Source organism: Anneissia japonica, unplaced genomic scaffold (assembly GCF_011630105.1).
Source record: "Anneissia japonica isolate Jap-2015-1 unplaced genomic scaffold, ASM1163010v1 scaffold287834_len5846547_cov211, whole genome shotgun sequence".
NCBI classification, from domain to species: domain Eukaryota; kingdom Metazoa; phylum Echinodermata; class Crinoidea; order Comatulida; family Comatulidae; genus Anneissia; species Anneissia japonica.
In genome coordinates, this window is record NW_022704992.1 from 2,921,968 (window position 1) to 2,934,614 (window position 12,647).

General features: G+C 34.5%; 1 protein-coding gene across 5 annotated transcripts in view; it reads right to left on the reverse strand.

Annotated features, from left to right (window-relative positions):
• The window catches only part of LOC117104929, a 64,154-nt gene that overhangs the window by 34,980 nt on the left and 16,527 nt on the right, over nt 1-12,647 (reverse strand). For 2 of the 5 annotated variants that reach the window (XM_033245878.1, XM_033245881.1), the window contains exon 11: nt 12,344-12,557. The exons of the other annotated variants lie outside the window; for them this stretch is intronic. In XM_033245878.1, the coding sequence (XP_033101769.1) occupies nt 12,344-12,557 (214 nt within the window). The remainder of the gene's footprint in view (nt 1-12,343; nt 12,558-12,647) is intronic. 5 annotated transcript variants of the gene reach the window in all.

Genomic DNA, 12,647 nt, shown 5'->3' on the forward strand with positions numbered 1-12,647 from the left:
TTGAATTCTGAGAGTATGAATATGATTCTAATGTTCTAATGTAATACATGAGTTACGTAATTTTTAAAATACAATACAATATTTGACCTTGAATGACCTATTTGTGGCAATCTGACCAGGTAAAAAATAGTAATGATATGGTATATACATTGAATGACCTTAAATGACCTTTCATGATCTTAATGACCATCTGACCATGTCACAAGTGTTATAAATCCTTGACCATAAATATAATTTCAGATATCATAAAAACCGATATATTGATAAATATAGGATTTGCGTGGCAGCAATTTTGAAATTCAAGATGGCCGCCAAAATGACCTCGAATGAAATATTGTAGTTCATAGTAAAGATTTTGAATTCTGAGAGTCAAGGTATGGTTCTAATGTAAAATATGACAATTATGTAATTTTTAAGATACCATACAATATTTGACCTTAAATGACCTATTTGTGGCAATCTGACCAGGTCAAAAATGGTATGATGTTTTTCCTTGACCATATAAAAATAGTTTCAGACATTAGAATTATAATTCCAAGTGGTTTAGAAGCGAAGATATAGATAAACATAGGTTTTATTAGGCGGCCATTTTGAAATCCAAGATGGCCGCCATAATGACCTCGGATGAGGTGGTTCCTACCAAAAATTGAATGTTATGACCATAAGAAGCATGTAAAAAAAAATTGGTGCTTTTGTCCGGAACGTCCACATCCATCTGCTAGCTGCCGGACTATACAGGGTACATGCAATATGCAACTATGAAATGTGTCATTCAATTACAGTAATAATAATTCATCTACTCACAGCTGTGGGTTTTAGTGCCTCTTCCACGAACATCTCAAACAAAATCTTTGACAACATGCAAAGGCTCATAAATGTACACCATTTCAAAAGAGAAATTTTACTTCTAAAAAACATGATGTTTCTCAGTAACATCGAGCATAAAAATCACAAAATCAGCAAAAAGGAAAACTAATATCCAAAATCCGTTAAAAATAGTCGTCAAACAAGAAAATCCGCTACTGTATATTAACATTGAGTAAATTACAAGTGTTCTTTCTCACCAAGTGGATTTATGAATAGCACTCTCCTAGGGTGTTTTGGTAGGAAAAGAAGACTGTGGGTGTAAATAAGGAAGTCAAACAGAAGTGTCAAATGTTGTCTACACAAAAAACTGTACTTTATTAAAAGAGTAAGTCTACTGAAAGGGTGTCGTCAATGGAGATGTGCACACATATCAGTGTACTGTGGTCACTGTGCATGGGGTTGTCTGACAGCATACACCTGCTGACCTCGATAGAGAGTTATTGATTGCACGAAAGTTTCCATGCTGGTGCATCTGCGCTTAAACTTTCTTTGTAGCTATGATTTGCGCGATGTGACATAGAATTAACCTTTCTATGGAATTGAGTATCCATTCAATTATCTCCAAAAAAAAAAAATTTAAAAAAATTGTGATAAAAGTGGGAGGGGGGGGGGGCCGTCGCAGGCACCCCCACTAAATCCGCCCTGACAGTCTTTTTTAGTAAGATATTGTACCAGCCCTGAAATAACAGTGCTTTTTCACCATTCTCGCACATGAGCCACTTTTGGGGGCCCCAATATCTTACTAATTAAACATGTGTCCCTTACCAGACTGATAAGCACAAGAGGTTGTCCTTGAATGAAGTAAAAGTTTCATGGCTCTACTAGACAGTACAATGTAAAATTTATGCTCATTTGAAATCAATGTCACACAATGTTATTGCTCAATTGTATTGCAAGAAAAGGTAATCCTTTCTGCGCTGTTTAAAGTCGTTTGGTCTGGGCGTAAGTGTTCTCACATAATTTTGTATTTTTATTGAAAGCATTCTTACCTTTTCCATGACGGTTGGGTTTGAAGGGCCTACATAAGGTGATAAATCTAGCTTTCTTAGAGTTGTCAGGGCGGCGTTGCAGATCATTGGAACGACCCAAACCGATCTCAAATCGAAATCTATGATATATACACAGATCGAATCGTCCAAAGAGGGATTGAGATCATGAATGATGAATTCCATCCTGGGTCAAGGTACTTTGAATATCTTTCCAGTGGTTAGACTTGCCACAAGTCTGTAATCAAAGATACTAGAAATACAAGATAGAGTTCTCCACACCAAAAAAGTGTTCCACCATGTTCCACCGAAATGCATGGTGGGAATACAAAAAATGGGACGCCCCCTACAGCTGGATCTGAAAAAACTTGTGCCAAACTTTCGTTACGTATCGTCGCGTATTTTATTATCAATTCTCAACAAAGATACTAGATATAAAAACAAACTGGAATAGACACCCAGACAGTGACATTGGTGAATACATAACCTCCTTGGTGGCGGTAGAAATCGTTGCTATTATCCAAATAATACACAAACAATTAAAGCATAATCATGAATCAGTAAAGATAAAACAACAATACAGTGCAGAATCGCATGGCCGGACGCCCTCTTAGTGAAAAAGTTTTCCTCCATTGGTGGAAAAGGAAGGGCGCCTTTTGCGTCTGGATATACTTAGCAACAGAAGGGCGCCCTGTACGTTGGGCACGAAGTATAGGAAACTTGCATGGTTAAAAAGAATGGCGCCGCCTACGTTGGGCACGACTTCCGCCTCATTTTTACAATGCGAGAACTCTATCTTGTATTTCTAGTATCTTTGCTGTAATTTATGGATTTTTCGTAGTGCATTAGCGCATTTCGGAAAGCGCCATCAGCGTCAGTTTATGTTGAGAAACTTTTTTGATGAGAGCTAGGAAGCTGGATTTTCAAAAAGCTTTTATCCTAGAGCTATCAGGCTGCTAAATAACAACTCTAATTTTCCTGAATGATGTTTTTTCTTTTCTTCGTTTTGTAATTTAATTTATAATTTGTGAGTTTTGTAATTGTAATGTAAGCGACCATCACATGGAATTCCAATGTTATTTAACAAATTGCAAATAAATAGAACTTGAACGTAGGATGAGCATTTGTTCTGGCATGTCTTAACTTCATCCATGGTCACACTCCAGTTCCACTCTGTAATGAAATTGAAGTGTTCAACAAGCATGCAGTTCAGTGTCTCGGTCATATATAATACTCGTTTGTTTTGTTATAGTCTTTGGAATGACTTTGTAATGTATGTATGTTGGTTAGAAGTAACAAATCACTCTCAACCAAAGTAAATTAGACAAGACAAGTTTAATAATACAGTATATGTTCTGATTTATTGCACTATATTATCTTCATTTGCAGTTCTACAATCTACATCATTCCAAAACCACAAAGTGCGACACGCATCTACGAGACGCATAACATTCCGTTTATTGTTTTGACTTTGTATTGTAATATACGTTCGTCAGAAATGTAATAAATAAGGTAAAATCAAATCCCACACAATGTACCGGTAATTCAGACAAGGCAGTTTAATATATGTGATTTATATTAAATATGATAATAGATAAAAATTATATAAAATATAAGCATACTATATGTGAATTTTTGCCGGTGTACAACAAACAAAAACGTAATTAAGATATAAGATATATTTATTTAGAAAACAAAAATCTAAAAATAAAACCATAGCTTATGAATTGGCACTATCAAGATGAACAAGAATCATGCACTAAGGTAGTAATACAGTAGCATCTTCTACACCCCTATTTGTCTAATTTATCACCTGTTCCATTAAGTATCTGTTTTAATCAATTTCTCAAACATTTCATTGACACAGCTGTGATAGCAATTGGTCTATTACCATTTAAAATTTAAGGGTTAATATTTTATGCCAGTGGATGTATTAATTAACGTTTCCAGATAGTGGGTACCTTGTACGTGCTTAGCGACCAATAAGGAAGTAAAAACCTGTGCTAATTGCACATTGCATTCTTTCAAAATTTTACCACTGACACCATCTGGACCTACTGATTTTCTAGGATTTACATTTTTAAAGACAAGTTCAATATCTACTTTGTCTATAGAAACATTTGCACCAGACATATTATCAATAATTTCATTTACTAAAATTCTGGTCATCAAACCGTAGAAAGACTGAATTTAGGTCACATGGCATTTTCTGATCGGCTGGAATAGATAGTAACATATACACACACCCACCCAAACACATATATATATTATATAAATATATTATACAATAATCAAAGTAGCCATTAACACTATTAAATTATATTTAAATCATCAAAAACCGGTAAATAGAGTGTTATAATAAAGGACATGATGGTACATTGTTTAGCACAGCTCTCAACGAATGTTGTCCTGTAAATAAATGCATTGTGTAATAAAATTCATCTGACGGGATTCGAACCTGCGACTCTCGCTGTCAAGGCGAGCTTCATAAACATTAGACCAAAGGCTTCATGGTTAAACAGATTCAAATAACCGCCAGCTACATTGTATTGCACAATGATGGTGCACCACGAGAGGGCTGTTCAACCATGAAGCTACTACTACTACTACTAGATTTTTAAAATGACAATTGTTTTTTATTGCGAGATTTCCAGGTGAGTGAATATGATTGCTAATTTTTTTAAATTCATCTCGCCCCTATAAATACAATACTCTTCCCAAATAAATCATCAATAAAAAAAAAAACAATATCCTGGTTTATAACAATTATGTGACCGTAAAATATTTACATGTCCGTCAATTATTTTATAATCGCAATTAGTCGATTACAGCAAATGTTTGACTTTTTTTTTTTTTTTTAAGTTTTCGGCATCCTGTATAGTAAATGTTATACTTGTAGAGACCTACTAAAGTTTATCTTGTTTATAGTACTGTACACTATACATGGAAAGCTGTGATTGCAACAGAAAAACCGCTTTAACTTGTGTAATTTTCATGTCCATCAGTCATTCATCTACAGGATGCAGACAACCAAATAAAAACAGATCGATTGAGCATTTGCCGTACTCGATTAATTGCAATTTTGCATGTAAATGTATCACCCTGCCAAGTGTTACGTATGTATGTGCTGTAACTGTATTATGAAATATTAATGGACACTGTATATTTATGTGACCAATGCAAGTTAAATACTGTATGTCATAATATGAGTTGTTAACGGTCACATAAATATATCCACTTCCTTTATTTGAACCTCATTGTTATTATGTGTGCATTCAATAAAAATATCTATAATAGTGACAACAATGATATATCAAATAAAATATTACTGTAATTAATAACAATATATTTAAATTCAATTACGATAATAAATAAATATAATATAATTACAGTGTTCTCCCCATGATTTTTTTAAGGTGTAATGGGAAAACGCCCGCCAACACCTTGTTTGGCACATAATATTATTATTCCTTTTAATGTTCTTGTATCCGTTTGGATGTCCTCCACTTTACCCCTCATGTTTTAATTGTATACAAGATTTTATTTTCTGTAGATTCTTATTTGGTAATTTTTAATGTTCAACTTGTACTGTATAAGATCAAATTGCAATAAATTATTCGCATCGTATTGTATCGTATCTTTGCTGTGTAAAAGCACATATATAGTAGATCTATATTTATTGTTGTGCAAAGTGTCTCATGGACTCTTCTCATATTCATTCCAAAAGCAATGAGCTACCAAGTATCAGTACAATAGATATATATATTGTGAAGGAAAGTGTAATAAACACTATTCATATTTTAAAACTGTGGTTCATATGGTAGCATAAATTTAATTATTTTATATGATTGTGTTAAATTTTTCAATCAAGTGTGGCCAGTGTAGCTGTTATTAGCCAAATCCTAATAAAAGCTGAATTTTGCTAAATATATTTTTTAAAAAGCCATAAAGCTGATGGAATTGAAGCTTTTGCTGCTTATATTAATTGTTTTAGCAAGTCAAATTTCTGTTGATAATTAATGTCATACCAAATTAGCTATATTGTGAGACAAAATTTCAACTGAATAATATGAACGAGCGGTGATGTGTGTACGGTAGGCCAAAACTATCACAACTATTATTATTAATAGTTTTATTGTTACTAATATTATTATTATTATCACCCGCCCCTATTTATCGTAATTTATAAAAAGAAAGGCAAACAAACAATTTATTTTTTTTTTGCCCTAATTGATCCACACTCTATGCTTTTATTTATAATATACTGTATATATATATATATATTTTTTTTGTTTTGTTTTGTTTTGTTTAGTTTAGTTTAGTGCACTGCATGCCATGCTGTACATAAATCAATAGGATAGGCCTAAGCTAGGCACTCTATATACCTATGGGGCACTACTACTGGCTAGGCTGCAGCTAAGCTGGTTACATACAATACAAGAAATACTCGGCCTAGGCCTATTCCTATATGTTCGGCCTATTAAGTAACAATAAACATACCTATCAACAAACCCCTTTTAGTAATACCGTAAAGCCTCTGACAGAAACCCTAAATAGTTCCCTATTTGACGTCTGGGGTGGGTTACAATTAGGCTGGCCTAGGCCTAGAGTACATGAGAGGACACCGCCGGCATGACGGGCCTCGTATCGGCCTGTAAATTTTCTGTTTATCACTCGGTGATGCTACGCAAAGTTTGACAACGTTTTGCATTTTTCTGAATGAATGGAACACAACACTCAGCAAATAATTATTATAGCAACTTTTGGTAAACTTTACAGTTGCCTAAAAATAATATTTAGATAGTCGAATGGTTCCATGTATCCCGAAAAATGCATTTTTGTTTCGTGTAACTCCTAGGCTAACTTTATGTACTATGTAGCACTGTCAGCGGCCATCGCGCAACGGGGGCAGACTGCGCAAGCGTCCGCGTAATAAAGATTAAATTATTTGGCCTAATTTAGAATTTAAGCAAATTTTAAGCAATTTCTAAGGTAAGCAATATTGATAAATCTGACTTATGCAAAAAAATAGACTTAAGACGAATTTAAGCTTATATTTTCGCTTAGCAAAGTTTGATAAATCTGCCCCCAGGAGATCTGTAGAGGTTGAAATCAAACCATATAATTCCTTAATCAAGCTATTATTTCCCCAGCTAAAGTAAATACATGGAGTATTGTTGCTAAGGTCACACAAAACGGTATTCTTTATTTTTATCCAGCATGTTAAATTGAGAGACTGCATCTGTGGCCTTGCCATAATTGTTGTCATCGTTGTCATCATCGTTGGCATAATCTCCGCAGTCTGCGTCTCCGCTCGGGTCTCCGTCAGCGTCTTTTTCATCGCAATCATTATAATTTAATAATAATAATAATAATGATAATAATAATAATGATAATGATATTAATAATAATAATAATGATAATGATATTAATAATAATAATAATAATAATAATGAAAACTTTTAAAGCGCCGGTATCCGTTTAAAGAAAACGCTCATGGCGCCCCTCCACAAGAAGTAAAAAATATGACAGACAAAAAAAACAATGAAGTTTAAGAACCAGAAACAATTAAATTACATGAGCCGTACTTGGGTCAGCGTCACTCTCTCTATGTAGCCATGTATTCACAGATACTCTACACAAGGTGGTATGCTGGGCTCCAATAGTTTCCACATTTGGCCTATGCCTCGGGCTCCGCTACCCTGCACCACCGAGGCAGCGACGCTGACCCAAGTAAGGTAAGTGTAAAAAGTTAGGAAATTATGTAAAGTAAGTTTCAAATAAGAAGGTTTTAAGGTTAGTTTTAAATTCGTGTGTGGAGTGGAAGTGTATTCCAGACTCTGGCCGCAGTGACCATGAAGGATCTCTCACCCCAGGAGTTTCTAAATCTAGGTTCAACTACACGGAGTTGGTTTACCGAACGCAGATTAGAGCGGGATGAAACATAGGGTGATATCAGTTCAGTGAGATAGGTGGGGGCAGAGACATTAAGAATTTTATAAATGAGTAAGCCCATTTTGTATGCGATTCTCATTTCAAGGGGTAACCAGTGTAGATTCTTAAGTACAGTTGTGATATGGCATTCTTTCTTCGTAAGTGTAATTATTCTTGCAGCAGTGTTTTGGATTCTTTGGAGATTTTTAATTTGTGCTTTTTTGAGGCCAGAAAAAACAGAATTGCAGTTGCCAAATTTTGAAATAACAAATGAATGTATTATTATTTCAGCAGTGTGTATTAATGTGTTTTCTGATGCGACTGATGTTATATAGGGAGAGGTAAGCAGATCGACACACAGAGTTTATGTGTTCTTCCATAGAAAGATTGTTGTCAAAAACAATACCTGGGTTACGACAAATTTCGGAGGGCTCAATTCGTCGCTCACATCTTGAACTATCACAATCAAAGTAGATTGTGTTAGATCGTGAAATCACAGTAGCGCGTCAAAACGAGCGCGTATTGGTTGTCAAGCAATTTTGTATTCTTTACCACACAAAAAGTCCTTAACAACAGCGCATATTTTGACGCGCTTTCCTGATTACACAAACTAACACAATCTACTTTGGTTGTGTTAGTTCGTGATGTGAGCGACGAATTAGTTAGTCTCCTACTTTAAGTAGACCAGCGTTAAATTTTGCCAGCTGTTGTTTTGATCCAATTACCATGTATTCTGTTTTCTTTTTATTTAGTTTTAATCGATTAGTATTCAACCAGGCATGGATGTCAGAAAGGCAAGATTGGATTTCTGATTTAGTTTGATAAAAGTTAGTTTGGTTGGGTTCTGAATGAGAGTAAATCTGAATATCGTCAGCGTAGCAATGATAATGTAAGCCATGATTATTTATTATTTTTACGAGTGGTGTGACATACAGTGAGAATAATATGGGTCCTAAAGTGGAGCCCTGAGGAAGGCTGTAGAATAGGGCAGTTTCTGCTGAAGTTACATCATCAATGCAGACTAACCATCTTCTCTGGCTCAAGTACGATTTGAACCATTCAAGTGCTCTACCGTTAATACTGAATACTTTTTGAAGCCTAGTTATTAGAATGGTGTGTTCGACGGTATCAAAGGAAGCAGATACATCTAACAGTACTATTATGGAGACTCTACCTTGATTCATACTCCACAACAATAATAATAATAATAATAACAATAACAATAATAATAATAATAATATTATACATTTATATAGTGCATAATGCTGGGGTGCATAAAATAAATAAGAGAAAAAAAACGAAAAAGAACTAAAACAAGAAATAACCGAAAATTAACCAAGACTGCCATAAACAGTGAACACCATCACCACTGCACCTTTCACTGGCAATTTAAGGTGCAAGACCCTCCAGTACATTAATTATGAACATTTGCCTCATCATCATCATTGTCATCATCGTCATTATCATCACTACTATCGTCATCATTAACATACTCATGTAATTTCCTTCCCATGTTTGCATTCTCAAATAATTTATTCTCATAAATTAAATTCAAAAATGAAACTTCACCAATGCCATCTCCATTACCATGGTTACTTCCCATGTAGGCTTCATCACTTTCATCGGAGTGTGTGCGCATGTGATTGGCCGAGCCGTTGAGCAGTTGTAATGGGGTATGTAGTTCAATGAAGCTTTCATCCTGCGTGCCCTCGGATGTTCCCCGACCACTGTCTCCACCACTGTACCAGCTTACAGATAATTTTTCATTCCTTGTTTTGAGCTCGTCAAACACTTCTGGAACACTAACATCAACCTAGCAAAATAAAAAAGAACTACTATGATATACATAAATTAATTTGATTTCTGGTAAAATTACATTATGTTAAAGTGTTTGTTAGGTGCAAAAACATTTAAAAAAAACTTAAAATACTTATAATATTTACTGAGTCTACTCTAGTAGAAAATTATTTAGCACTGAGAACTATAATTCGAGAATATATTGTTTCACCAATTAACGAATAGGCCCACATACGGCCAAAAAAAAAATGTTTGTGTTGGCCACGTTTTGGGAAAATCCCAAAAATGGGTAGGTCGGTAGGAAAACTTTTTTCTATATCTTTTTTTTTTTTAACCAAAAAAGTGTTCAAGCTTAAAAAGTAGAAAATACACAAATCATACAATTTTGGATTCGCATCGCATACCATGCACCAAAATAGGCTAGGCCTTGGCCCCTTATCCTAGTCCAAGGCTATTCCAGCCTTAAATCTCATGAAAAGAAAAAAAAAATTATTGTTCCTTGTAGATTAAAAAAAGGTAAGGTAAAAAATGCCGACCCTGAATTTCGTAAAATTTGGGTAGGTTGGGCAGGTCCAACAACAAGACATTCAATTTGAGACTCAACAGTCTCAAATTATTATATTATTACATTATTATAACATTATTATAGTTAAGTTTCTTTTTACATTTATTTGTTTGTTTGTGAACTATGTTGCGCTTTAATTTCTTTACCGGCCTAAAGTTATAGCCAAGTTATATTCTTTGCAGAACATTAGATTAATTAAAAGTAATATACTGCCACCCAAAAATAAGAAAACCTCAAAAAATTATATGGAAATGTTAATTGCTCATCCACAAATCACCAATAAGTCATGATCTTATAAAAAATATTGGTCAATGATTCACAGACTTTTTACTACCGGTATCCATAAAATTGCTGGTAGAAACTGAAGGGCTTGCATGATACTCCTCCATATCTCTCTTGTTTGTAAATTATTTGGATGAGTGAATTTATTGTGTAAATTTAATTCAGAACTTGCCCTTATTTTTAACATGCATTTCTGATTTAATTTGGAAACATTCGTTTAGATGACCCCAAACTTCATTGTCAATTTCCCCTTCCTAAAATAGTTTATATCATAATGCAAATTCTACACACATGGCGAACAAAATTCATTAAGATTTTGAAATAAATTGTAGAAAATCTTCACTTACACATTGATATTTAATTTTAGGAGGAATATTCGGTTCTGGAATTTTCCAACACAATCTTTTGGACACCCACCGATAAGCTTTGAAGAGAACGATAATCGTTGCTGCGATAACAAATCCTGCCAGAATCAGGCCTGTCATGGCATATAATTTAACTGAAAATGAAATTCAATTTTTAAGTGAGGGGACTTCAGCTGGAAAATTAAAGTGAACCGAGGGCATGTGCCCCCAATCTCCTCCCCATCATCAAGTAAGCAATGGATTTACAACCTTTTTAAGTCCAGTATTTGAGATGTAATGGTAATAAATAAACATAAGTGGTAGAAATGCAACGATGGTGAGCAGATGGCGTCATGTCCAGTGGCAGGGGGCTTAAGCCCCCATCGAACAAGTCAAGCCCCTCCCCCAACTGGCCAAGCTAAATGTTTTAGAATGAATAGTTACTGCATACTGTTATTTATTCTTAATAGAGGATTTATTTGGAATCCAGACATCAAGTCCTGTAATTGATTTTTAATAACCAACTTTCTATTTACATATTATTAACAACACACACTGACATTATCGTTATTCAATATCCAAACATCATCTGATGATGTGCATTGGCTAATACTATACTTTTTATATTTAAGTCATATAACAACATTTACTATAGAAAAAATATGATAGCATTAACATCACTATTTAGTTTCTAGTGGACTTTAGTTGGAGGGAAATTTGGTTTGGTCTACAATAAATCCATATCCAGATATGGATTTTGTGACTTCGCCGATGCAGTGTGCACCCAGCTTTATACCCGCCAATGACGTCCAAGATCATGTAGCAAAAACAATACCTCATGCATAACGTTAATACATTTTCGTTTAATACCTTTATTCTGATCTTCCCTGACCAAAGGATCTTTTGGATTCTGATCCGGCTGATTCGGAGTTGAAGTAAATATTGTAACTGTTGTACTTGTAGATGTAGTCCTCATCTCTGTGCTGACTGGATCATGATGACCAGGTGTTGTCGATGCTTCATATCAAAGGTAATAAAAGCAATCTACGTTTTCACACAGCAATAATATAATGTTGCCGTAAAAAATTCAAAATTACCACAATCTAATTGAGCTATTCAAAGTTCGTATTATAACACACAACAGAAATGTAAATAAAAATGGCTTAATGGGTACTGTGGTGTAATGGGTGAGTGGGTTATGGATGGATGGTGAAATCGATGGGTGGGTAGTAGGTTGTGGTACTATAATTAATGAGTTATTGTATTTAATACCTCCTGTGGATGGGTGGTGGATGTATGAATGAAATGTTGGATGTTATTACATTTTTTACAATTATTTACCTGTAAATCGTAATTGTATGTCACTTACTGAAGAGATACCAATAAAAACAATATAGGCCTATTACTTTTGTGTCCTTGTTTGGGCTAAATGTTAAAGGCCCATCGTTTATTTTGTGTACTTTCTGCTCTTACCATCCCCTCCAGTGTGGAATGTGATGCTTTTTTCTTCACTCCATCTGCCTTCAATACGGTAACATTGAGCCATATATGTGTATTGTGTATCATAACTGAGTCCAGATATTGTCCATGAATTTGGTGGGTACTGAAACGTTTTAGTTTTGCATTTTGCACCGTCTCCAACAGGTGGTGATATTTGACAAATTCGTTTATCCAATAATGAGAATGAATTGAAATTCCAATCTTCAGGATCCTCAAACTTAAACTGAACTGTTGTATCATTTAGAAGCTGATAGGTAAAACTTTTGAGTGGATTGGGTATGGCTATTAGGAAAACATAAGAATAAAAGTCATTAAGATTTTAGGGCTGGTACAGGTACCTTCAATACTGTGCATCCATTGTATGTACGGTTA